The sequence below is a fragment of the Anomaloglossus baeobatrachus genome, chromosome 11, assembly GCF_048569485.1.
Source record: "Anomaloglossus baeobatrachus isolate aAnoBae1 chromosome 11, aAnoBae1.hap1, whole genome shotgun sequence".
NCBI lineage: Eukaryota > Metazoa > Chordata > Amphibia > Anura > Aromobatidae > Anomaloglossus > Anomaloglossus baeobatrachus.
In genome coordinates, this window is record NC_134363.1 from 279,145 (window position 1) to 300,318 (window position 21,174).

The 21,174-nt window shown below is 51.9% G+C and overlaps 1 protein-coding gene across 1 annotated transcript in view; it reads right to left on the reverse strand.

The window, feature by feature from the left end:
- Positions 1-734: 734 nt before the first annotated feature.
- LOC142256679 (protein-arginine deiminase type-2-like) overlaps positions 735-21,174 on the reverse strand; it is a 44,685-nt gene continuing 24,245 nt past the window's right edge. Inside the window, exons 4-16 of the mRNA XM_075328500.1 lie at positions 16,485-16,546; positions 16,040-16,157; positions 15,842-15,967; positions 10,729-10,892; positions 9,823-9,926; positions 9,634-9,745; positions 8,850-8,957; positions 7,994-8,145; positions 2,888-3,032; positions 2,507-2,600; positions 2,344-2,420; positions 1,965-2,090; positions 735-1,873 (exon numbers count right to left, since the gene is read on the reverse strand). Of these exons, the coding sequence (XP_075184615.1) occupies positions 1,637-1,873; positions 1,965-2,090; positions 2,344-2,420; positions 2,507-2,600; positions 2,888-3,032; positions 7,994-8,145; positions 8,850-8,957; positions 9,634-9,745; positions 9,823-9,926; positions 10,729-10,892; positions 15,842-15,967; positions 16,040-16,157; positions 16,485-16,546 (1,625 nt within the window). The 3' untranslated portion in view covers positions 735-1,636. The remainder of the gene's footprint in view (positions 1,874-1,964; positions 2,091-2,343; positions 2,421-2,506; positions 2,601-2,887; positions 3,033-7,993; positions 8,146-8,849; positions 8,958-9,633; positions 9,746-9,822; positions 9,927-10,728; positions 10,893-15,841; positions 15,968-16,039; positions 16,158-16,484; positions 16,547-21,174) is intronic.

The following is a 21,174-nucleotide window of genomic DNA, read 5'->3' on the forward strand; positions in this document are numbered from 1 at the left end:
ACAATGGGGCGACTAATAATCTCCCCACAGATGGGAGCAGCCGGCCGGTGCTGGAAGAAAGTCTGAGGATCGGACTAGTAGAGGCCGGTGCAGGTGACGAGCGCGGGGGAAGCGATGGAAGAGTTGCTCTGGTCAAAGACTGTCTCACCACAGATTGGGGGATACTGCTGGGCCAGGTACGTGCAGCTGCAGGGGTCATAGATGGGACAGGACCCGGGGTCCAACATTGTCCTCGATCTCCAGCGATGGCCTCTAGTCCAGAACCTCTTCCTGAAGACAAAGTATAATTTAAACTGAACACAATGGATTGCTCTCTTCCACCTTGAAGGCATGATGGAGTTTCCACAGTGCCCCCTATGTATGCCCCAATAGTATGCCACCCCGCTGTGCCCACAGGTTGGTAAGGGCCGGATAGGACTGTGTGCGTTAGATCGGGGTCCATTGAGCCCACACACCAGCTGTACATAGCGTTTGTTGTGTATTACAGCGCAGGTCTTCTGTGATGCCCCCAAATAAGAGGCGAATCCCCCCCAAGAAAGTGACACCTTGGGGCAGGACCCTTTCATGATTAGGACTCAAGACTGAACACCTGGGACCCCAGAAATTACCATGTAACATAGCCTCATGCAGAGAATGTAGACCCCCGTTACAGCGAGCCCCCTCAGGATGCTGGGGGTGGTAGTTCTGACATCCTATAATCCGCATCGCCCCGATACAAGCAGACGACCAGCGCGTTTCATTCCACAGATTTTATTATGGTGGTTAGTAATAACAGGACGGAGGGTACACGGACACACGAGGGTCCGGACGTGAAACGGGGCCATCAGATAAGGCACTGACAGGAACGCAGAGCAACCCCTGCGGCATGGACAGACGGGCGCGGCGGCCACGGTCCGGCCTTCCGGGAGAGTCTGGTCTATGACTCCAATCCTTTCTCTGCATAGATTTGGTTTTTGAGGACCCCACTCCTGTCTTGTCTGAAGTGGTCCGTGTGTTTTACACAAGACGATATAGGACACAAGTGCAACTCCTAACGATGCTATCCCATGGGAAGAATCATTCCTGAGCCGCAGGGCAATGCAATGTCGCCCCCTACTGAGTGACCCAATGTGTGCAGGCTGCCAGGAGGAGAATCGGGAGGGACGACTGCTTCCATTCTGTAAACTGCTCATCTTTATATCTCCTCCTACAGACAAGATCTGGGAGAAAAGCTCCAGATAAGTTTAGTTCAGCCCTTTAACGAGACGAAACATGAGGGGAAACACAGAACCCATCAGAAATAAGAAACCTTGGAAAAATAAGATATTAGTGTAAAAAATCATGGTAATCATCACATCCCGCTACAGGCAACGCTGCGAGTCCCAACACAAAACAGAAAATCCAGGGAATATATAGATCAGTGCCGATGGGCGCCCATCAGTCCTCCTCCTCCGGGTGGTCCGCAGTCGCCTCGGTCCTTACTCCGCCCAGCAGGGAGGTCATGTGCCGGCCTGTAATAACTTATAATGAGAGATCCTTGGCACCTGCACAGGATTATAAGGTTTGGCAGTGACCGTCCCTGACAATGAACCATCCGAGGGCTGGAGCTCAGAAGGAGACTGGCGAGGATGAGGAGGGTCCAGGCCGCCTCCGGACACTACGGCTCCTCCATCTGCCACCACTTGTAGGAGAAGGGCTTCCGGCGCACGTTTGTGCCGCAGTGCACCTCGCCCAGCTTCTTGTGGTACGACACCACATCATCGATGAAGGTGCAGTGCAATTCTAAGGGCTTGAGCTGCTCGATGACGTAATCCTCCAGGCAGCACGTCTCCTTGATGACCGGCCCGTAGGGTTTGGGAACTCCCAGGTCTTTCCCCAGAACGATCATATTCACCTGGAGGAAACACAGATAAAGCAGAGAGAAGATGGGAACGTCCCGGGCACCGGTGAGATGTCGGCAAAGGGCGTCGTGGCTGACAACTCACCATATTGGGGAAGAAGGCCACAGCCTTGTCCTGGTGCAGCCTGAATAGGGCGGGTATGTCAATGATGTCCTCCTCCGTCAGGCCGAGCTCCCTCTTCAGGATATCCCTGTTCCAGTCGATGCAGTGCTGCAAGAGAATAAGCGGCGGTAATGTCCCCTCTCACGTACCTGCCCATCCCCCACCAGTGCCCTCTGCCACAGCCCCGTCCCGTTCTACCCCTATGGGGCATTTCTGCAGTACGTAGCCGCCCGAATCCATGGAAAAGCCACCTGCCACAACTAAATAGCCCACATTGTACCCTCAGGTGCGTGTACACCCGCCAATATGATCTATTGATAATTAACCCCTCATATCTGGGTGACCGTTCCCGAGCTCATACCTGGGCATAGCCGTTCTCCTGCACGATGATATCCGTGGAGAGGACCTTGGTCACCGTCCATCGCTTGGTTTCTAATCCTGTAGGGCGAATGTGAAAATATAGATGAATTTACCGTGTAATTACTGCAATGCTCTGCAGGACAGCGCCATGCAGCTGCTCTCACCCTGGAACATGATGACGTCTCCGTGCCCTTCCTGCTTCTTGTCTTGTAGGATCCTGAAGCAGGTGGCCGGACTGGCCAGGAGCAGGCGGAAGCCCTAGGACAAGAGGGGAGAGTTCTGCACACTGTAACCGTCGCCCACCCTCCAGGCCCCTTTAGGTCTCTGTGCCCATCAGGCGATCACTACCTGTGACGTCCAGCAGGGGGCAGCAGCACATTACTGACAGTCACCGCAGCGATCACTGAGGATCAGGTGCAATCTGGCACAATATATACAGGTCCCAATTTAGGGAAATAATATTTGGTGACTATATATCCTGGTCATTGTGACATTGACCGATGATGACCTGTACCTCGCTTCAATCATGCACACAGCAGACATACCTTCTGATCCGGCGCCGGCACAAAAGTCATGAATTCATCCACGTGACCCACAAATAGCCAATCAGCGAACAGCTCGATGGGCGACTGCACCCTCTGGGCATTCAGAAAATCCCGCACCACTTTGGTCATTCTTCTACCAGACGAGCTGTGAAGAGAAAACGCCGGGCGGTGAACCTGCGGCCCGTACAGATCCTCCATAATATGCTCCTCAGGGGATAACACGGGAGGACAGCAGAGCTTACAATCTACGAGGAGATGCCGGGCGGTGAACCTGCGCCTCGTACAGATCCTCATAATATGCTCCTCGGGAGGACAGCAGAGCTTACAATCTACTACGAGGAGACGCCGGGCGGTGAACACGGGAGGACAGCAGAGCTTACAATCTACGAGGAGATGCCGGGCGGTGAACCTGCTGCCCGTACAGATCCTCATAATATGCTCCTCGGGAGGACAGCAGAGCTTACAATCTACTACGAGGAGACGCCGGGCGGTGAACACGGGAGGACAGCAGAGCTTACAATCTACTACGAGGAGATGCCGGGCGGTGAACACGGGAGGACAGCAGAGCTAACAATCTACGAGGAGACACCAGGTGGAGAACACGGGAGGACAGCAGAGCTTACAATCTACGAGGAGACACCAGGTGGAGGATACGGGAGGACAGCGGAGCTTACAATCTATGAAGAGACACCAGGTGGAGAACACGGGAGGACAGCGGAGCTTACAATCTACGAGGAGACACCAGGTGGAGAACACGGGAGGACAGCGGAGCTTACAATCTACGAGGAGACACCAGGTGGAGGATACGGGAGGACAGAAGAGCTTACAATCTACGAGGAGACACCAGGTGGAGGATACGGGAGGACAGCGGAGCTTACAATCTATGAAGAGACACCAGGTGGAGAACACGGGAGGACAGCGGAGCTTACAATCTACGAGGAGACACCAGGTGGAGAACACGGGAGGACAGCGGAGCTTACAATCTACGAGGAGACACCAGGTGGAGGATACGGGAGGACAGAAGAGCTTACAATCTACGAGGAGACACCAGGTGGAGGATACGGGAGGACAGCGGAGCTTACAATCTATGAAGAGACACCAGGTGGAGAACACGGGAGGACAGCGGAGCTTACAATCTACGAGGAGACACCAGGTGGAGAACACGGGAGGACAGCGGAGCTTACAATCTACGAGGAGACACCAGGTGGAGGATACGGGAGGACAGCGGAGCTTACAATCTAGGAGGAGACGCCGGGCTTGTGAAACTGTGGCCCGTACATATCCTGATAATATGCTCCTCAGGGGATAACACAGGAGGACAGCAGAGCTTACAATCTACGAGGAGACGTCGAGCGGTGAACCTGCGGCCCGTACAGATCCTCATATTATGCTCCACAGAGGATTACACGGGAGGACAGCGGAGCTTACAATCTAGGAGGAGGCGCCGGGCTTGTGAACTTGCGGCCCGTACATATCCACATAATATGCTCCTCAGGGGATAACACAGGAGGACAGCAGAGCTTACAATCTACGAGGAGACGAGGAAGGCCTGTGCGGACAGAGGAGGGCGCCATCCTCTGCTTTGGGCTCCTGCTGAGATCATGTAATCCAGATCCGCGGGCTCACATGAGCGCTGTGCGTGCCCCGGCACCGCTGGCAGGGTTACAGAGGTGAGCGCAGTGAGGTGCCCGCACAAATAACTCTGCCAACTCAGCAAAGCAGCAAAAAGGTGTTTATTGCCACTCGTGTGACAGCTGATGGTAATTATAGGCGAGGGTGAGAGAGGACACGAGACTGCACCAGCCACCGCAGGACTGCAAGCCGCACAGTCACCGGGCCTCCGATAGAGAGGGTCTGCCCTGCACCAGCTCCCCCACCAGGAGACTGCGGGACAGCGAGGGGCCATATTACACAGAGGATCCACCCTGCACCAGAGCCCCCACCAGGAGACTGCGGGACAGCAAGCAGCTATATTACATAGAGGGTCCGCCCTGCACCAGCGCCCCCACCAGGAGCCTGCGGCACAGCAAGGGGCCATATTACACAGAGGGTCCGCCCTGCACCAGCGCCCCCACCAGGAGATTGCAGGACAGCAAGCAGCCATATTGCACAGAGGGTCCGCCCTGCACCAGCGCCCCCACCAGGAGACTGCGGGACAGCAAGGAGCCATATTACACAGAGGGTCCGCCCTGCATCAGCACCCCCACCAGGAGACTGCAGGACAGCAAGGGTCCATATTACACAGAGGGTCCGCCCTGCACTAGCGCCCCCACCAGGAGACTGCAGGACAGCAAGGGGCCATATTACACAGAGGGTCCGCCCTGCACCAGCGCCCCCACCAGGAGACTGCAGAACAGCAAGGGGCCATATTACACAGAGGGTCCGCCCTGCACCAGCGCCCCCACCAGGAGACTGCAGGACAGCAAGCAGCCATATTACACAGAGGGTCCGCCCTGCACCAGCGCCCCCACCAGGAGACTGCAGGACAGCAAGCAGCCATATTACACAGAGGGTCCGCCCTTCACCAGCGCCCCCACCAGGAGACTGCAGGACAGCAAGCAGCCATATTACACAGAGGGTCCGCCCTGCACCAGGAGACTGCGGGACAGCAAGGGGCCATATTACAGAGGGTCCGCCCTGCACCAGCGCCCCCACCAGGAGCCTGCAGAACAGCAAGCAGCCATATTACACAGAGGGTCCGCCCTGCACCAGCGCCCCCACCAGGAGCCTGCAGGACAGCAAGGGGCCATATTACAGAGGGTCCGCCCTGCACCAGCGCCCCCACCAGGAGACTGCGGGACAGCGAGGGGCCATATTACACAGAGGATCCACCCTGCACCAGCGCCCCCACCAGGAGCCTGCGGGACAGCAAGCAGCCATATTGCACAGAGGGTCCGCCCTGCACCAGCGCCCCCACCAGGAGACTGCGGGACAGCAAGCAGCCATATTGCACAGAGGGTCCGCCCTGCACCAGCGCCCCCACCAGGAGACTGCGGGACAGCAAGGGCCCATATTACACAGAGGGTCCGCCCTGCACCAGCGCCCCCACCAGGAGATTGCAGGACAGCAAGGAGCCATATTACACAGAGGGTCCGCCCTGCATCAGCGCCCCCACCAGGAGACTGCAGGACAGCAAGGGGCCATATTACACAGAGGGTCCGCCCTGCACCAGCGCCCCCACCAGGAGACTGCAGGACAGCAAGGGTCCATATTACACAGAGGGTCCGCCCTGCACCAGCGCCCCCACCAGGAGACTGCAGGACAGCAAGGGGCCATATTACACAGAGGGTCCGCCCTGCACCAGCGCCCCCACCAGGAGACTGCAGGACAGCAAGCAGCCATATTACACAGAGGGTCCGCCCTGCACCAGCGCCCCCACCAGGAGACTGCAGGACAGCAAGCAGCCATATTACACAGAGGGTCCGCCCTTCACCAGCGCCCCCACCAGGAGACTGCAGGACAGCAAGCAGCCATATTACACAGAGGGTCCGCCCTTCACCAGCGCCCCCACCAGGAGACTGCAGGACAGCAAGCAGCCATATTACACAGAGGGTCCGCCCTGCACCAGGAGACTGCGGGACAGCAAGGGGCCATATTACAGAGGGTCCGCCCTGCACCAGCGCCCCCACCAGGAGCCTGCAGAACAGCAAGCAGCCATATTACACAGAGGGTCCGCCCTGCACCAGCGCCCCCACCAGGAGACTGCAGAACAGCAAGGGGCCATATTACAGAGGGTCCGCCCTGCACCCGCGCCCCCACCAGGAGCCTGCGGCAGCCATAATAATAGTGTTTATTTATATAGCGCCAACATATTCCGCAGCACTTTACAATCAGGTGGGGGGGTTGTATAGACAAAAACAGGACAAAATAGCACATAATTCAACAGCTACGGTAGGAATGAGGGCCCTGCTCGAAAGCTTACAATCTATGGGGAAATAAAGGGGGACACGAGGTGTAGCACTTGTAGATCTGGCCGGCCATTGTTATGCTAGCTTATTGGTTACATATAAAGATGAATGATCTGGTCATTAGACCGTGACCTTTTGGGTCCCTTACGTGCTATTGGTTGTATGTAGGATGTGAGGACAGACAGAAGGTTACGAGTAGCATTTAGAAGGTGGGACGGGGGAGAGTAAAGCGGGCTTTACACTCTGCGACATCACTAGCGATGTCGCGAGCGACAGCACCCGCCCACGTCGGTGGCGCGTCACGGTATGATCGCTGCCGTAGCGAACAATATCGCTACAGCAGCGTCACACGCAATTACCTGCCTAGAGACATCGCTGTGGCCGCCGAACAATCTCTCCTTTTAAGGGGGAGGTTCGATCGGCATCACTAAGTGGCCGCCCAATAGCAGAGGAGGGGCGGAGATGAGCAGCCGGAACACTCCGCCCACCTTCTTCCTTCCTCATTGCCGGCGGCCGCAGGTACGATGTTGTTCCTCATTCCTGCGGTGTCACATAGCGATGTGACGACAAACAACCTGCGTTCCAAACGAGGAACGATTTTTTTAAAAAATGAACGACGTGTACACTACGAACGATTTGATACCTTTTTGCAATCATTACTGATTGCAAAAAAGTGTCACACACAACGACATCGCTAACAAGGCCGGATGTGCGTCCCCAACACCGTGACCCCGACGATATCTCGTTAGCGATATCGTGTGTAAATGGGCCTTTAGGTTAGGAAGTTATTATGCTAAGCTTGTCTGAAGAGATGTGTTTCTAATGTACGTTTAAAAACTTGGGGGCTGGATATTAGTCGCATTCTTTGGGGTAGTGCATTCCAGAAAACTGGCGCGGCACGAGAAAAGTCTTGGAGACGGAGGTGTGAGGTTCGTATTATGGACGAGGTTAGTCTAAGATCATTTGCGCAATGAAGGGGGCGGGTGGCATGATAGAGATGAGGGATGAGATATATGGGGGTGCAGAGCTGTGGAGAGCTTTGTGGGTGAGGGATATGAGTTTGTATTCTGTAGCTGATAGGTCGCCAGTGCAGTGACTGGCACAAGGTGGAGGCATCGGTGAAGCCATATTATACAGTCCCCTGGGGTCCTCTGATACAGCGGCCATTGGAGCAGATCTCGGCCCCTTACGGCCTTACCTGGGGAAGCTGCTCCCGATCAGTATCCGGCCCAGTGGGTACTTCTTCCCCGCGGCCGTCACCGGAGGGCTCACTTCAAGGTTTCCAAAGGAGTCCAGGCTTGTGACCTCCGAGGAAGCTGCAACTCTTGTAACGTAGCCAAAATCTGGTCCCTGGAAGTGCAAAGAGAACATCGGTGACCGTGTCTCAGGCGGTGTGCGCACCGTGCGCTTCTGATGCAGATTTTGACACATCCTTATCTTTATGCCGTAAAGTCAATGAGAATCCTGCGGTGCTGGGCAAACTTTGCTTATTTTTTCCTTGCAGATTTGGTGCAGAAAATAATCTGCAGCATCCATTGTTGGTGCGTTTTTTAGCCCTTTCACCCACTGACTTCATTAAGAAAAAGGCAACAAAAAAACCCCACGGCAATAGGGGGAGCCGAACAGATCAACGGGGGAAGGGGGGGGGGAATGACGATCCATCACACTCAACATGGCAGCTGCTAAGCCCAAAGCTTGGCTGCGGGGAGAGAAGTGTCGGCTCCTGGCCCCGGACCCGGGATCGACACCCGAGACCACTTTCCATTACAGATTGAGATTAATCGACCGTCAGCTTCCATTAAACTGTAAGACAACCTGCAAAATGCCCGGGACGTGTGCCCAGAAAACTCCGGCTACCGGATCCTGCACAGAATGGCCGGGTGACGACTGACGCTCCAGACATGGCCAAATATACCGCGCCTATAACACCCAGAGCCCGAGGAAACATAAGAGGCAGCAACCGCGCTCTACACCGTCCAATCACCACTTCATCAATGGGACCCAACGCTAGTCATAACTGGAGAACCGGCGTCAGCATCGCTCATCACACTTACCAGCAGTTCCCGAATAGGGAAGTCCTTCAGTTCTCCGTCTCGGGGGGAGTCCAATACGACCGGGAAACTTTTGTGTGGAGCGTGAATGTATCCGAACTCCATCTCGTCCTGTGGGTGGGGGGGACATGCAGAATTATTATATATTTACTACCGTACTGGGGCCGCACCGATCCCTCGCCACACCGATCCCTCGCCACACCGGGGGCCGCTCCGATCACTCCCCACACCGATCCCTCCCCACACCGGGGGCCGCACCGATCCCTCCCCACACCGATCCCTCGCCACACCGGGGGCCGCTCCGATCCCTCCCCACAACGGGGGCCGCACCGATCCCTCCCCACACCGGGGCCCGCACCAATCCCTCCCCACACCGGGGGCCGCACCGATCCCTCGCCACACCGGGGGCCGCACCGATCCCTCCCCACACCGGGGGCCGCACCGATCCCTCCCCACACCGGGGGCCGCACCGATCCCTCCCCACCCCGGGGGCCGCTCCGATCCCTCCCCACACCGGGGGCCGCACCGATCCCTCCCCACCCCGGGGGCCGCTCCGATCCCTCCCCACACCGGGGGCCGCACCGATCCCTCCCCACACCGGGGGCCGCACCGATCCCTCCCCACACCGGGGGCCGCTCCGATCCCTCCCCACACCGGGGGCCGCTCCGATCCCTCCCCACACCGGGGGCCGCTCCGATCCCTCCCCACACCGGGGGCCGCTCCGATCCCTCCCCACACCGGGGGCCGCACCGATCCCTCCCCACACCGGGGGTCGCATCACACAGACCTGCATCCAGCGATCCCCGCGGTTCACATACTCGAAGCAGATCTGGATCTTGTACTTGGCTTCGCTCACCAGGTTCTTGATCTCCTTCAGGAAGAGGTAGTTGTCCTTCACGCTGCGGGGAGAGAGGGGACACAATGTTGGGAGTGTAACTCCTGGAGCCGGGACCCTCTGAGAGGCGCTGCTCGTTACCTGCAGACATAGACCTCTATGGGCTCCAGCGTGTTGGGAGTCAGGATCAGCGGCGCGATTCGGAACGTCACCACGTCTGTGAATATGGGGGTCTCAGGAATTCCCTACGAGCAAAGCAGAACAGAGGATGGGGGTCCACACCATGGCCAAGCCCCTGCTTAATTATAACTCCTGCTCATCCTGAGCCTCCTGCTTCATGAATGTAACAAAGGCCGAGGGTTAATGTCACTGCACAGATGTCACCCGGGGTCTGCGGAGAGGTGGGCGATACTTTTGGATACGCTTCTGAGAGCCCCCTCTCTAAGAAGCGTGGATCCTGGCAGCCGCTGGCATGGCCGCTGATTATGTTGTTAGCACCATTAGAAACAGAGAGGAAACTTAACCCAAGGAGCGCGAAACGCGCCGCGATCCGGTTACTGGACTCAAGTGGCCCCCACCAGTGTCTATAAATGGAGGGTAACAGAATAGAGACCCCCCCCCCATAGCTGCACATGGGCACTGCCCGCGGCCTCCACCAGCGTCTACATATGGAGGGTAACAGAATGGAGTTCCCCCCATAGCTGCACATGGGCACTGCCTGCGGCCCCTTCCAGTGTCTATATGTGGAGGGTAACAGAATGGAGTTCCCCCCCCCCCCATAGCCGCACATGGGCACTGCCCGCGGCCCCCACGAGCATCTATATATGGAGGGTATCAGAATGGAGACCCCCCCCCCCCCCCCCCCCCCATAGCTGCACATGGGCACTGCCCGCAGCTACTCTGCATTCAGAGTCTATTCATCTATGTGGACACTAATCTGGACCATGGTGTGCACCCCCAGGGTATAAGATCTGGCGGCTGTATCGCCCGCAGGGTGATGAGGATTACTGGTTAGTGGCAGAGCAGGTACCTCCGCCCGGGTGTTACCTCCACCTGGCTCTCCAGCAGACTGGCCCTGATGGTCACCAGTCCATTAAATCCGGCATCCGGAAAGCGCAGTCCTTCCACGTAGAACTCCAGCTCCCGGGTGCCGGTGTACCGCGCCTTGTAGAAGAGCTTCTCTCTGCCCAGCACGTGCGTGTACACTTTATCTGCCCGGAGAAAGCACAGGAGTCACAGGACGCCTCCTCTGCGTTGAGGGACACACAGACACTGTACATATATTCACCACAGCAGCTGATGCTGCGAGATTTGTGCAGAGCGTCTGCTCTACGGTCACATCCACACATCTAGTCACATTTGCGAAACGTCTGTGCAGCACGTGGATTATACACAGCATGGCTACATGCACAGTATATGAGCACTGTCTACACACACCGCTCTGCTGTATATACACACACCTCTGCCACACAAACACACACACACACACACTGCTATGCTGTATATACACACACACACACACACTGCTCTGCTGTATATACACACACACACACTGCTATGCTGTATATACACACACACACACACACACTGCTCTGCTGTATATACACACACACTGCTCTGCTGTATATACACACACTGCTCTGCTATATATACACACACACATACACACACACACACCGCTTGGCTGTATATATACACACATCTGTGTGTATAGCAGAGATGTGTGTACACCACTGTTCAAACATTTGGGGTCACCAGACCATTTTGTCTTTTCCATGAATCTCCTCCTGTTATTTATCAGATGAGCTGCATAGTGAATAGAGAATCTCGTGCAGACAGTGATGAGGTCAAAAATAATGACTATTACATGAAATAATAATGTCCTCTTCACACTTGGCTTTCGGCACAGATCGTTCCTTTGCACAATTCCAGCTTTGCAGATCTTTGGCATTCTAGCTGGTAATGTGCGGGGGTAATCTGAAGATATTTCCCCCCTCCACAAGTTGGATTGGTTGATGGACACTTTTTTGGTACCAAACGGTCAAGCTGCTCCCACAACAGCTCTATAGGGTTGAGGTCTGGTGACTGAACAGCTCTATAGGGTTGAGGTCTGGTGACTGGGCCACTCCATTACAGATAGATACCAGCTGCCGGCTTCTTCCCTATATAGTTCATGCAGAATTTGGAGGTGGCTTTTGTTCATTGTTCTGTTGTAGGATGAAATTGGCTCCAATCAAGCGCTGTCCACATGGTATGGTATGGCATTGTAAAATGGAGTGATAGCCTTCCTTATTCACAATCCCTTTTACCTTGTACAAATATCCAACTTTACCAGCACCAAAACAACCACAGACAATCACATTACCTCCACCATGCTTGACAGAGGGCGTCAGGCACTCTTCCAGCATCTTTTCAGTAGCTTTTTGCATCTCACAAATGTTCTTCTGTGTGATCCAAACACCTCACACCTCGATTGGTCTGTCCATAACACTTTCTCCAATCTTCCTCTGTCCAATGTCTGTTCTTTTGCCCATATTAATCTTTTCCTTTTATTAGCCAGTCTCAGATATGGCTTTTTCTTTGCCCCTCTGCCCTGAAGGCCGGCATCCCGGAGTCTTCACTGTAGATGGTGACACTGGTGTTTTGCGGGTGCTATGTAATGAAGCTGCCAGTTGAGGACCTGTGAGGCGTGGATTTCTCACACTAGAGACTGTAATGTCCTTGTCTTGTTGCTCAGTTGTGCAGCGCGGCCTCCACTTCTCTCTACTCTGGTTACAGCCTGTTTGTGCTCTCCTCAGTTGTGCAGCGCGGCCTCCACTTCCCTCTACTCTGGTTACAGCCTGTTTGTGCTCTCCTCAGTTGTGCAGCGCGGCCTCCACTTCTCTCTACTCTGGTTACAGCCTGTTTGTGCTCTCCTCAGTTGTGCAGCGCGGCCTCCACTTCTCTCTACTCTGGTTACAGCCTGTTTGTGCTCTCCTCAGTTGTGCAGCGTGGCCTCCACTTCTCTCTACTCTGGTTACAGCCTGTTTGTGCTCTCCTCTGAAGGGAGTAGTACGCACCATTGTAGGAAATCTTCAGTTTCTTGGCAATTTCTCACATGGAATATCCTTCATTTCTAAGATCAAGAATAGACTGTCGAGTTTCACAGGAAAGTTCTCTTTTTCTGGCCATTTTGAGAGTTTAATGGAACCAACAAATGTAATGCTCCAGATTCTCAACTAGCTCAAAGGAAGGTCAGTTTTATAGCTTCTCTAATCAGCAAAACTGTTTTCAGCTGTGCTAACATATTTACACAAGGGTTTTCAAGGGATTTCTAAACATCCATTAGCCTTCTAACACAGAAAACACAATGTAGCATTAGACACTGGAGCGGTGGTTGTTGGAAATGGGCCTCTATACAGCTATGTAGATATTGCATTACACACCAGACGTGTGCAGCTGAATAGTCATTTACCACATAACAATGTATAGAGGGGATTTCTGTGTAATGTAATGGGAGCTGCATTGAAAAAAATAAGGAAATATCTAAGTGACGCTAAAGTTTTGAACTGTAGTATATATACAGCTGAGGTGTGTGCGCGCATATAGCACACTGCTCTGCTATACACATACACACACACACACACACACACACACACACACACTCCACTGAGACAGACATGGAAAGAGCAGGTGTCAGACAGTTACTATCCCGGGCAATGCCGGGTATTGCAGCCAGTAGTACATGCAAGCGGTGGTTACACGGCCTCCGCGCGGTGCGGTCACACAGGTCCTGATCGCCGCTCGCCCCTAATGTGCTCTCTGCTAATAGCTCATTAGTTCAGCCTTTGTGTCAAGTGTGAGGGCACTAATATACATTCCTGCCCGGCCGCCGGCCAGCAGCCACTTGTTGTACTAGGATCGGATGTCCAGAGCGGCAGTAATGAATGTTCCACAGCCTCTCGGGGGATCAGGTTCAAGAGCTCGGGATTTCTGGAGATGCCACTTCAAGAGGCGCAGAAACTTGTCATTGTCAACTGGTCTCTACTGTGTAACATTGCCGGGGGAGGGGGTGTACAAGAGGATATTACCCCCAGTGTACAGCACCATATAATGCTTCACTTACCACTGTCCTCTCCTCCACTCACCTCCAGAGCTGCAATCACTATTCTACTGTTACATTGTGTCTTATCCTCCTGTCACCTCCAGAGCTCGTCACTATTCTCCCGTTATATCGTGTCTTATCCTCCAGAGCTGCAGTCACTATTCTCCCGTTATATCGTGTCTTATCCTCCAGAGCTGCAGTCACTATTCTGCTGTTACATAATGTCTTATCCTCCAGAGCTGCAGTCACTATTCTGCTGTTACATCGTGTCTTATCCTCCAGAGCTGCAGTCACTATTCTGCTGTTACATCGTGTCTTATCCTCCAGAGCTGCAGTCACTATTCTGCTGTTACATCGTCTTTTCCTCCAGAGCTGCAGTCACTATTCTGCTGTTACATCGTCTTTTCCTCCAGAGCTGCAGTCACTATTCTCCCGTTATATCGTGTCTTATCCTCCAGAGCTGCAGTCACTATCCTCCCGTTATATCGTGTCTTATCCTCCAGAGCTGCAGTCACTATTCTGCTGTTACATAATGTCTTATCCTCCAGAGCTGCAGTCACTATTCTGCTGTTACATCGTGTCTTATCCTCCAGAGCTGCAGTCACTATTCTGCTGTTACATCGTCTTTTCCTCCAGAGCTGCAGTCACTATTCTGCTGTTACATCGTGTCTTTTCCTCCAGAGCTGCAGTCACTACTCTGCTGTTACATCATGTCTTATCCTTCAGAGCTGCGGTCACTATTCTGCCGTTACATCGTGTCTTATCCTCCAGTCACCTCCAGAGCTGCAGTTACTATTCTGCTGTTACATCGTGTCTTATCCTCCAGAGCTGCAGTCACTATTCTGCTGTTACATAATGTCTTATCCTCCAGAGCTGCAGTCACTATTCTGCTGTTACATCGTGTCTTTTCCTCCAGAGCTGCAGTCACTACTCTGCTGTTACATCATGTCTTATCCTTCAGAGCTGCAGTCACTATTCTGCTGTTACATCATGTCTTATCCTCCAGAGCTGCAGTCACTATTCTGCTGTTACATCGTGTCTTATCCTCCAGAGCTGCAGTCACTATTCTGCTGTTACATCATGTCTTATCCTCCAGAGCTGCAATCACTATTCTACTGTTACATTGTGTCTTATCCTCCAGAGCTGCAGTCACTATTCTGCTGTTACATAATGTCTTATCCTCCAGAGCTGCAGTCACTATTCTGCTGTTACATCGTGTCTTTTCCTCCAAAGCTGCAGTCACTACTCTGCTGTTACATCATGTCTTATCCTTCAGAGCTGCAGTCACTATTCTGCTGTTACATCATGTCTTATCCTCCAGAGCTGCAATCACTATTCTACTGTTACATTGTGTCTTATCCTCCAGAGCTGCAATCACTATTCTGCTGTTACATCGTGTCTTATCCTCCAGAGCTGTAGTCACTATTCTGCTGTTACATCGTGTCTTATCCTCCAGAGCTGCAGTCACTATTCTGCTGTTACATAATGTCTTATCCTCCAGAGCTGCGGTCACTATTCTGCTGTTACATCATGTCTAATCCTCCAGAGCTGCGGTCACTATTCTGCTGTTACATCATGTCTAATCCTCCAGAGCTGCGGTCACTATTCTGCTGTTACATCATGTCTAATCCTCCAGAGCTGCGGTCACTATTCTGCTGTTACATTGCAGCTTATCCTCCAGAGCTGCGGTCACTATTCTGCTGTTACATCGTGTCTTATCCTCCAGAGCTGCGGTCACTATTCTGCTGTTACATCGTGTCTTATCCTCCAGAGCTGCGGTCACTATTCTGCTGTTACATCGTGTCTTATCGTCCAGAGCTGCGGTCACTATTCTGCTGTTACATCGTGTCTTATCCTCCAGAGCTGCGGTCACTATTCTGCTGTTACATCGTGTCTTATCCTCCAGAGCTGCGGTCACTATTCTGCTGTTACATCATGTCTAATCCTCCAGAGCTGCGGTCACTATTCTGCTGTTACATTGCAGCTTATCCTCCAGAGCTGCGGTCGCACACTGAATTGCACGATGTGACTCGGCTGGGGTTTTTGGCGGCGGTGCCGCGGTCGGTGGCGGCTCACCGTGCAGGTAGAAGATGCCCAGGTTCGGGGCATCAGTGGCGGAGATGTACAGCAGCAGGTGGTATCCTGTGGGCAGTTTTTCAGGGCCCTGGATTCGGAGCACCATCTTCGACATGTCCAGGAGATCTGTGGGGGACACGGGGGGGGTTCAGTGCTGCGCCCCCTCTGTACACGCAGCGGCCCAGGACCGTCACTCACCCATCTTGGACAGCACAATGTTATCTCCTCCGTCCACCGTGCGGGAGAACATGCTGTCCTTGTCACAGTTCACCAGCAGGATGGCGCCCTGACCCTCCGGACCCCAGGACCAGCCCGCCTGCAAGAGAAGACAGGCGGGGGGGGTCAGAGGGAGCAGGGGTCCGACAGCGCACACAACCAGATCATCATCACACGGTCCCTGCTCATTATGCTAAGAATACTGCTCTCTGTTATCAGCCAGTATTGGGGGAGAGGCAAGTTCAATCCATTACTCCCTGTTATCAGCCATTACTGGGGGAGGAGACTGTAGGACGGGTGAGTACAGTCTATTACTCCCTGTTATCAGCCATTTCAGTCCCCAAAGTGCCCTGAGTCCCATTTGATTGGTCCCCAGCCAGGTTATTCCAGCTCTGACCACCCATCATCCTCGCTGTTCGCCATTTACCTTCTGTGGGTTGTTTTTTTCGACTTTTCCATCCCGGTCGGCATCAACATCCAGGGACAGTTCTGATGAGACAATAGACAGAGGTTAGACAGAAGCGGGGGCGGCCGAGGGTGTGATAATCCGGCATATTAGATCAGACTCCGCCCCCTGTATTATGTCTCCTCTGATAATCCAGCATATTGGATCAGACGCCGCCCCCCTGTACTAGGTCTCCTCTGATAATCCAGCATATTGGATCATACTATGCCCCCTGTACTAGGTCTCCTCTGATAATCCGGCATATTGGATCATACTATGCCCCCTGTACTAGATCTCCTCTGATAATCCGGCATATTACATCAGACTCCGCCCCCTGTACTAGGTCTCCTCTGATAATCCAGCATATTGGATCAGACTCTGCCCCCTGTACTAGGTCTCCTCTGATAATCCGGCATATTACATCAGACTCCGCCCCCTGTACTAGGTCTCCTCTGATAATCCAGCATATTGGATCAGACTATGCCCCCTGTACTAGGTCTCCTCTGATAATCCGGCATATTGGATCAGACTATGCCCCCTGTACTAGGTCTCCTCTGATAATCCGGCATGCTGGGGCAGAAAATGGCTAGAAGGTTGGAGGAGTGTTTAAACTAGGAATGGGGGGCGAGGGTATTCACTTTATAGAAGGGGAATGTAGTGCAGATAGTGACCAGGCACAAGTAATGAAATTGGGGGTGGTACGGGGGGAAGGGTTAGGACAGTTAATACAGTAAGCATGACTGATGGACTAGTGAATTGCGCTCCTGGTAATCTAATAAATAAGACACCACACACTGCGTGACATGGATTAAAATTTTGGCCACAGCAGCCCTTTATTTTAATAAGAAAAAACATCAATAAGAAAAAACAAGATTATCGGCCCAGAGATGTGGTTGTTATAAATCCCAGCCCCATATCCCCCTCCGCCGTGTACACCTAGCTCAAGGGGGAATCTGGGTATACCCCTTGATCATTTTCCTTGTGTCCGCTGAGCTCCTCCCCAGGGACCCATCTATTCCACTGTCCACTGAGCTCCTCCCCAGGGACCCATATTCCACTGTCCGCTGAGCTCTGGCCCAGGGACCCCATTAAAAACATAATTCTCCAACCAACAAAGAGGGGGTTTAAACAACCACATCCCGCCGCCGCCAAATGCTGCTGTAACATACAATATTAAAATGTTAATACAATATTAATATGTTGATATGACATTGTCAATTTGGATACATTACTGATAACAATTAATACAATACGATACAATACTAATAATGTTGATAAAATACCGATGATGTTGAATACCAATAACATTGTTAGAATATTGACAGTGTTGCAAAGTCCTGATATTGATACATTTCCCTTTTTTATAGGGAGGGTGGGTGGGACAACTGCTGGTTCAGTCTTTGAGTCCAGGACAAAGGAATGACACCTTAACATGGGACCTATTTCTTATATGGCCCCTGCCCCCATCTCTCCTCCTGCTCGCTCACCCCCACCACCACATTCCTTAGGTAAAAACCCCCATCCCTTACTCCTTAACCCTTTCCTGGATCTATCACTGCCTCAGTCATGTACGTTACGTCTATCTGCCTTCACTCTGCTTGACTGATGGACTAGTGAATTGCGCTCCTGGTAATCTAATAAATAAGACACCACACACTGCGTGACATGGATTAAAATTTTGGCCACAGCAGCCCTTTATTTTAATAAGAAAAAACATCAATAAGAAAAAACAAGATTATCGGCCCAGAGATGTGGTTGTTATAAATCCCAGCCCCATATCCCCCTCCGCCGTGTACACCTAGCTCAAGGGGGAATCTGGGTATACCCCTTGATCATTTTCCTTGTGTCCGCTGAGCTCCTCCCCAGGGACCCATCTATTCCACTGTCCACTGAGCTCCTCCCCAGGGACCCATATTCCACTGTCCGCTGAGCTCTGGCCCAGGGACCCCATTAAAAACATAATTCTCCAACCAACAAAGAGGGGGTTTAAACAACCACATCCCGCCAAGACTCGCTCTTGTGACACCTTACAAGAGTGAGTTCCTCCACAACTTAATGGCTCGTTCTACTCCTTCTTGTATTCCCAACATCCATATATCAATGCCAATGTCATTAAGATGTACCTTATCATCTCTCCAAAAATGTTCCTTTGTATTTTCCAGCATCTGGTGACGTATGGCCACCCCTCCGTTTTCCAACACAAATTTTGTTATTTTTTTTATTAACCTTTATCCTTGTATTATTGATGCGAGCCACTGATCGCGCTGTTCTCCACATTTGTCTAGCTACTATATCCGACCAGACCACCACTGTTTCTGGGTAAGACCTCCATAAATTCAACATATCAAGCTTTATGTTCCTAACTAAATGTCTTGATGTTCTTATTGCTAAATCATTACCACCTAAATGGATAAGTAAGACGTCCGGGGGGCGGTAGAACTCCACATGATACTGGATTTCTTTTAACAGCTGATGCCACTGCATTCCCCTCTTTCCTATCCATGTCACCCGTGCCAAGGAACTGGGCAACCCCAACTGTTTGCCATTAGGCCTGACTGCTGCACGTAAGGCCCCCCAAAAAACAAATGAATGTCCCATGATCCAAACCAGGCATTGCTGTTCAGCTAAAACAAAAAACAAAAACACAATTATCACACAATTATCTAAATGAAGACACAACTACTATAGGATTACCACAATGTACACATATATATACATGTACGCCATTTATAATAAATGTAATCGAATGTAACTCTTAAATCTGCTCGATTCCCATCTCCCGATTTTTTTAACTATGTCAGGCTCTAAGCCCCATCTAGCAGCTTCTGTGGCTGCTCCTATCCTAAATGAGTGTGAAGTGAATGCATTTGGAGACTCTCCCAATATTGTCAGGCATTTTTTAAGAACTGCTGTGAATTGAAATTGTGACAATGACTTACAATCCTCATGAATTAGTAATGAACCTTGGATATTTGGCCTTCTTGAGACATAGTTTCTAAAACAGATGACCGGGCAGGCCCTGGACCCGCTTAAAGGAAACAATGTGATCCATTTTCCTCTACCCTGTTGATCAGTTTTTGACTTTGCCAGAAAACATTCTAATCTGTCTGTGTACTGATGCACGTCCTCGTCTTGTAGACCCCCACTTCTGGTGGAGCTACTCGCCACCAACTCGCTGATTCTAAAAGCGCCAAAAAAGGCCAGTGTGAATGCACAACTAAAGAGAAACACTTCAAAGGGACTGCTCCAGACTCGGCCTAGTACACTCAGTATCTGCTGCAATAACTGGAAAGAAATCGGACGCCGTTTATCTCTGGTCTTCTTACAACTTTTCCTGTAACCCTTTAGGGCCTGCTTAACTAAAAAATGCTTTGTGTAATCAGTGAAGTCGTGCAACTTAAACCAAAAAGCTAATCCAGACATTTTACTATCAATACTGGACAATGAAGTACCATCCACAAAGGCCCTGCTAATGTAAAATAACAACAAGGAAACATTGTCATGTACACTGGCATCATGTGCCACTAGAGCACACAAGTCTTCCCATTCCCTCCATGCTGACTGGTACCTCTGCCATGTGCTTACACCCACAGACCGTTCTATCAGAGCGTATGCGGTGTCACTGGCAGTGACCACAGAAAATCCGGACACTTCTTGCCTTGTACCTCTGCCATCGGGGCTAACGAACGGAATCTGTCCCACTGAAAACGAGACAGAGCATCAGCCACAGAATTGCAAACACCGGGGACATGCACAGCTGTAATCTGACAATTTGACTTTAAACAGCGCAGCACTAGATGACGCAGCAACGTAACAACAGGCAGGGAAGAAGCTGATTGTTTGTTGATGACTTCTACAACTCCCAAGTTATCACAATGAAATCTCACTTTTCGGTTTTGGAAAATATTGTACCAAATTTCACAAGCAACCACTATGGGGAACAATTCAAGGAGTACTAAGTTTCGTGTTAACCCATTGTTTCTCCAACTCTCTGGCCACCTATCTGCACACCACTGTCCCGAACAATATGCACCAAAACCAGTTGACCCCGCTGCATCAGTGTGGATGTCTAGATCAAAATTTGAAACCGGTGGTCTGATCCACAATGACCTCCCATTAAACTCTATTAAGAACTGTTCCCATACCGCCAGATCGTCCTTTAATGTTCTAGCCAGCCGCACAAAGTGATGTGGAAAGGTTATGCCTGAGGTAGCTGCAGCTAGGCGCCTACAAAAAACTCTACCCATTGGAATAATGCGACACGCAAAGTTCATTTTCCCTAACAGCGATTGTAGATCCTTTAATCTGATCTTACGGTGAGATCTAGCTTCTCTGACTGCCTCCAGCAGATCACTGACCTTGTCATCCGGTAATCTGCACTCCATTGCTTCACTGTCAATCAAAATTCCTAAAAACTTGATAAGTGTAGACAGGCCTTCTGTTTTATCTGATGCTAACGGTACTCCAAAACACTTAAAAACCGACTGAATCGCTGCCAATAATGAAGCACAAACAAATGACTTTGGTGGACCAATACATAGGAAATCATCTAGATAATGCAGGACAGAACGCACGCCGGCTTCCTTCTTTACTACCCACTCCAAAAATGTGCTAAATGATTCAAACAAGGAGCATGAGATGGAGCAGCCCATGGGTAAACACAAGTCTACAT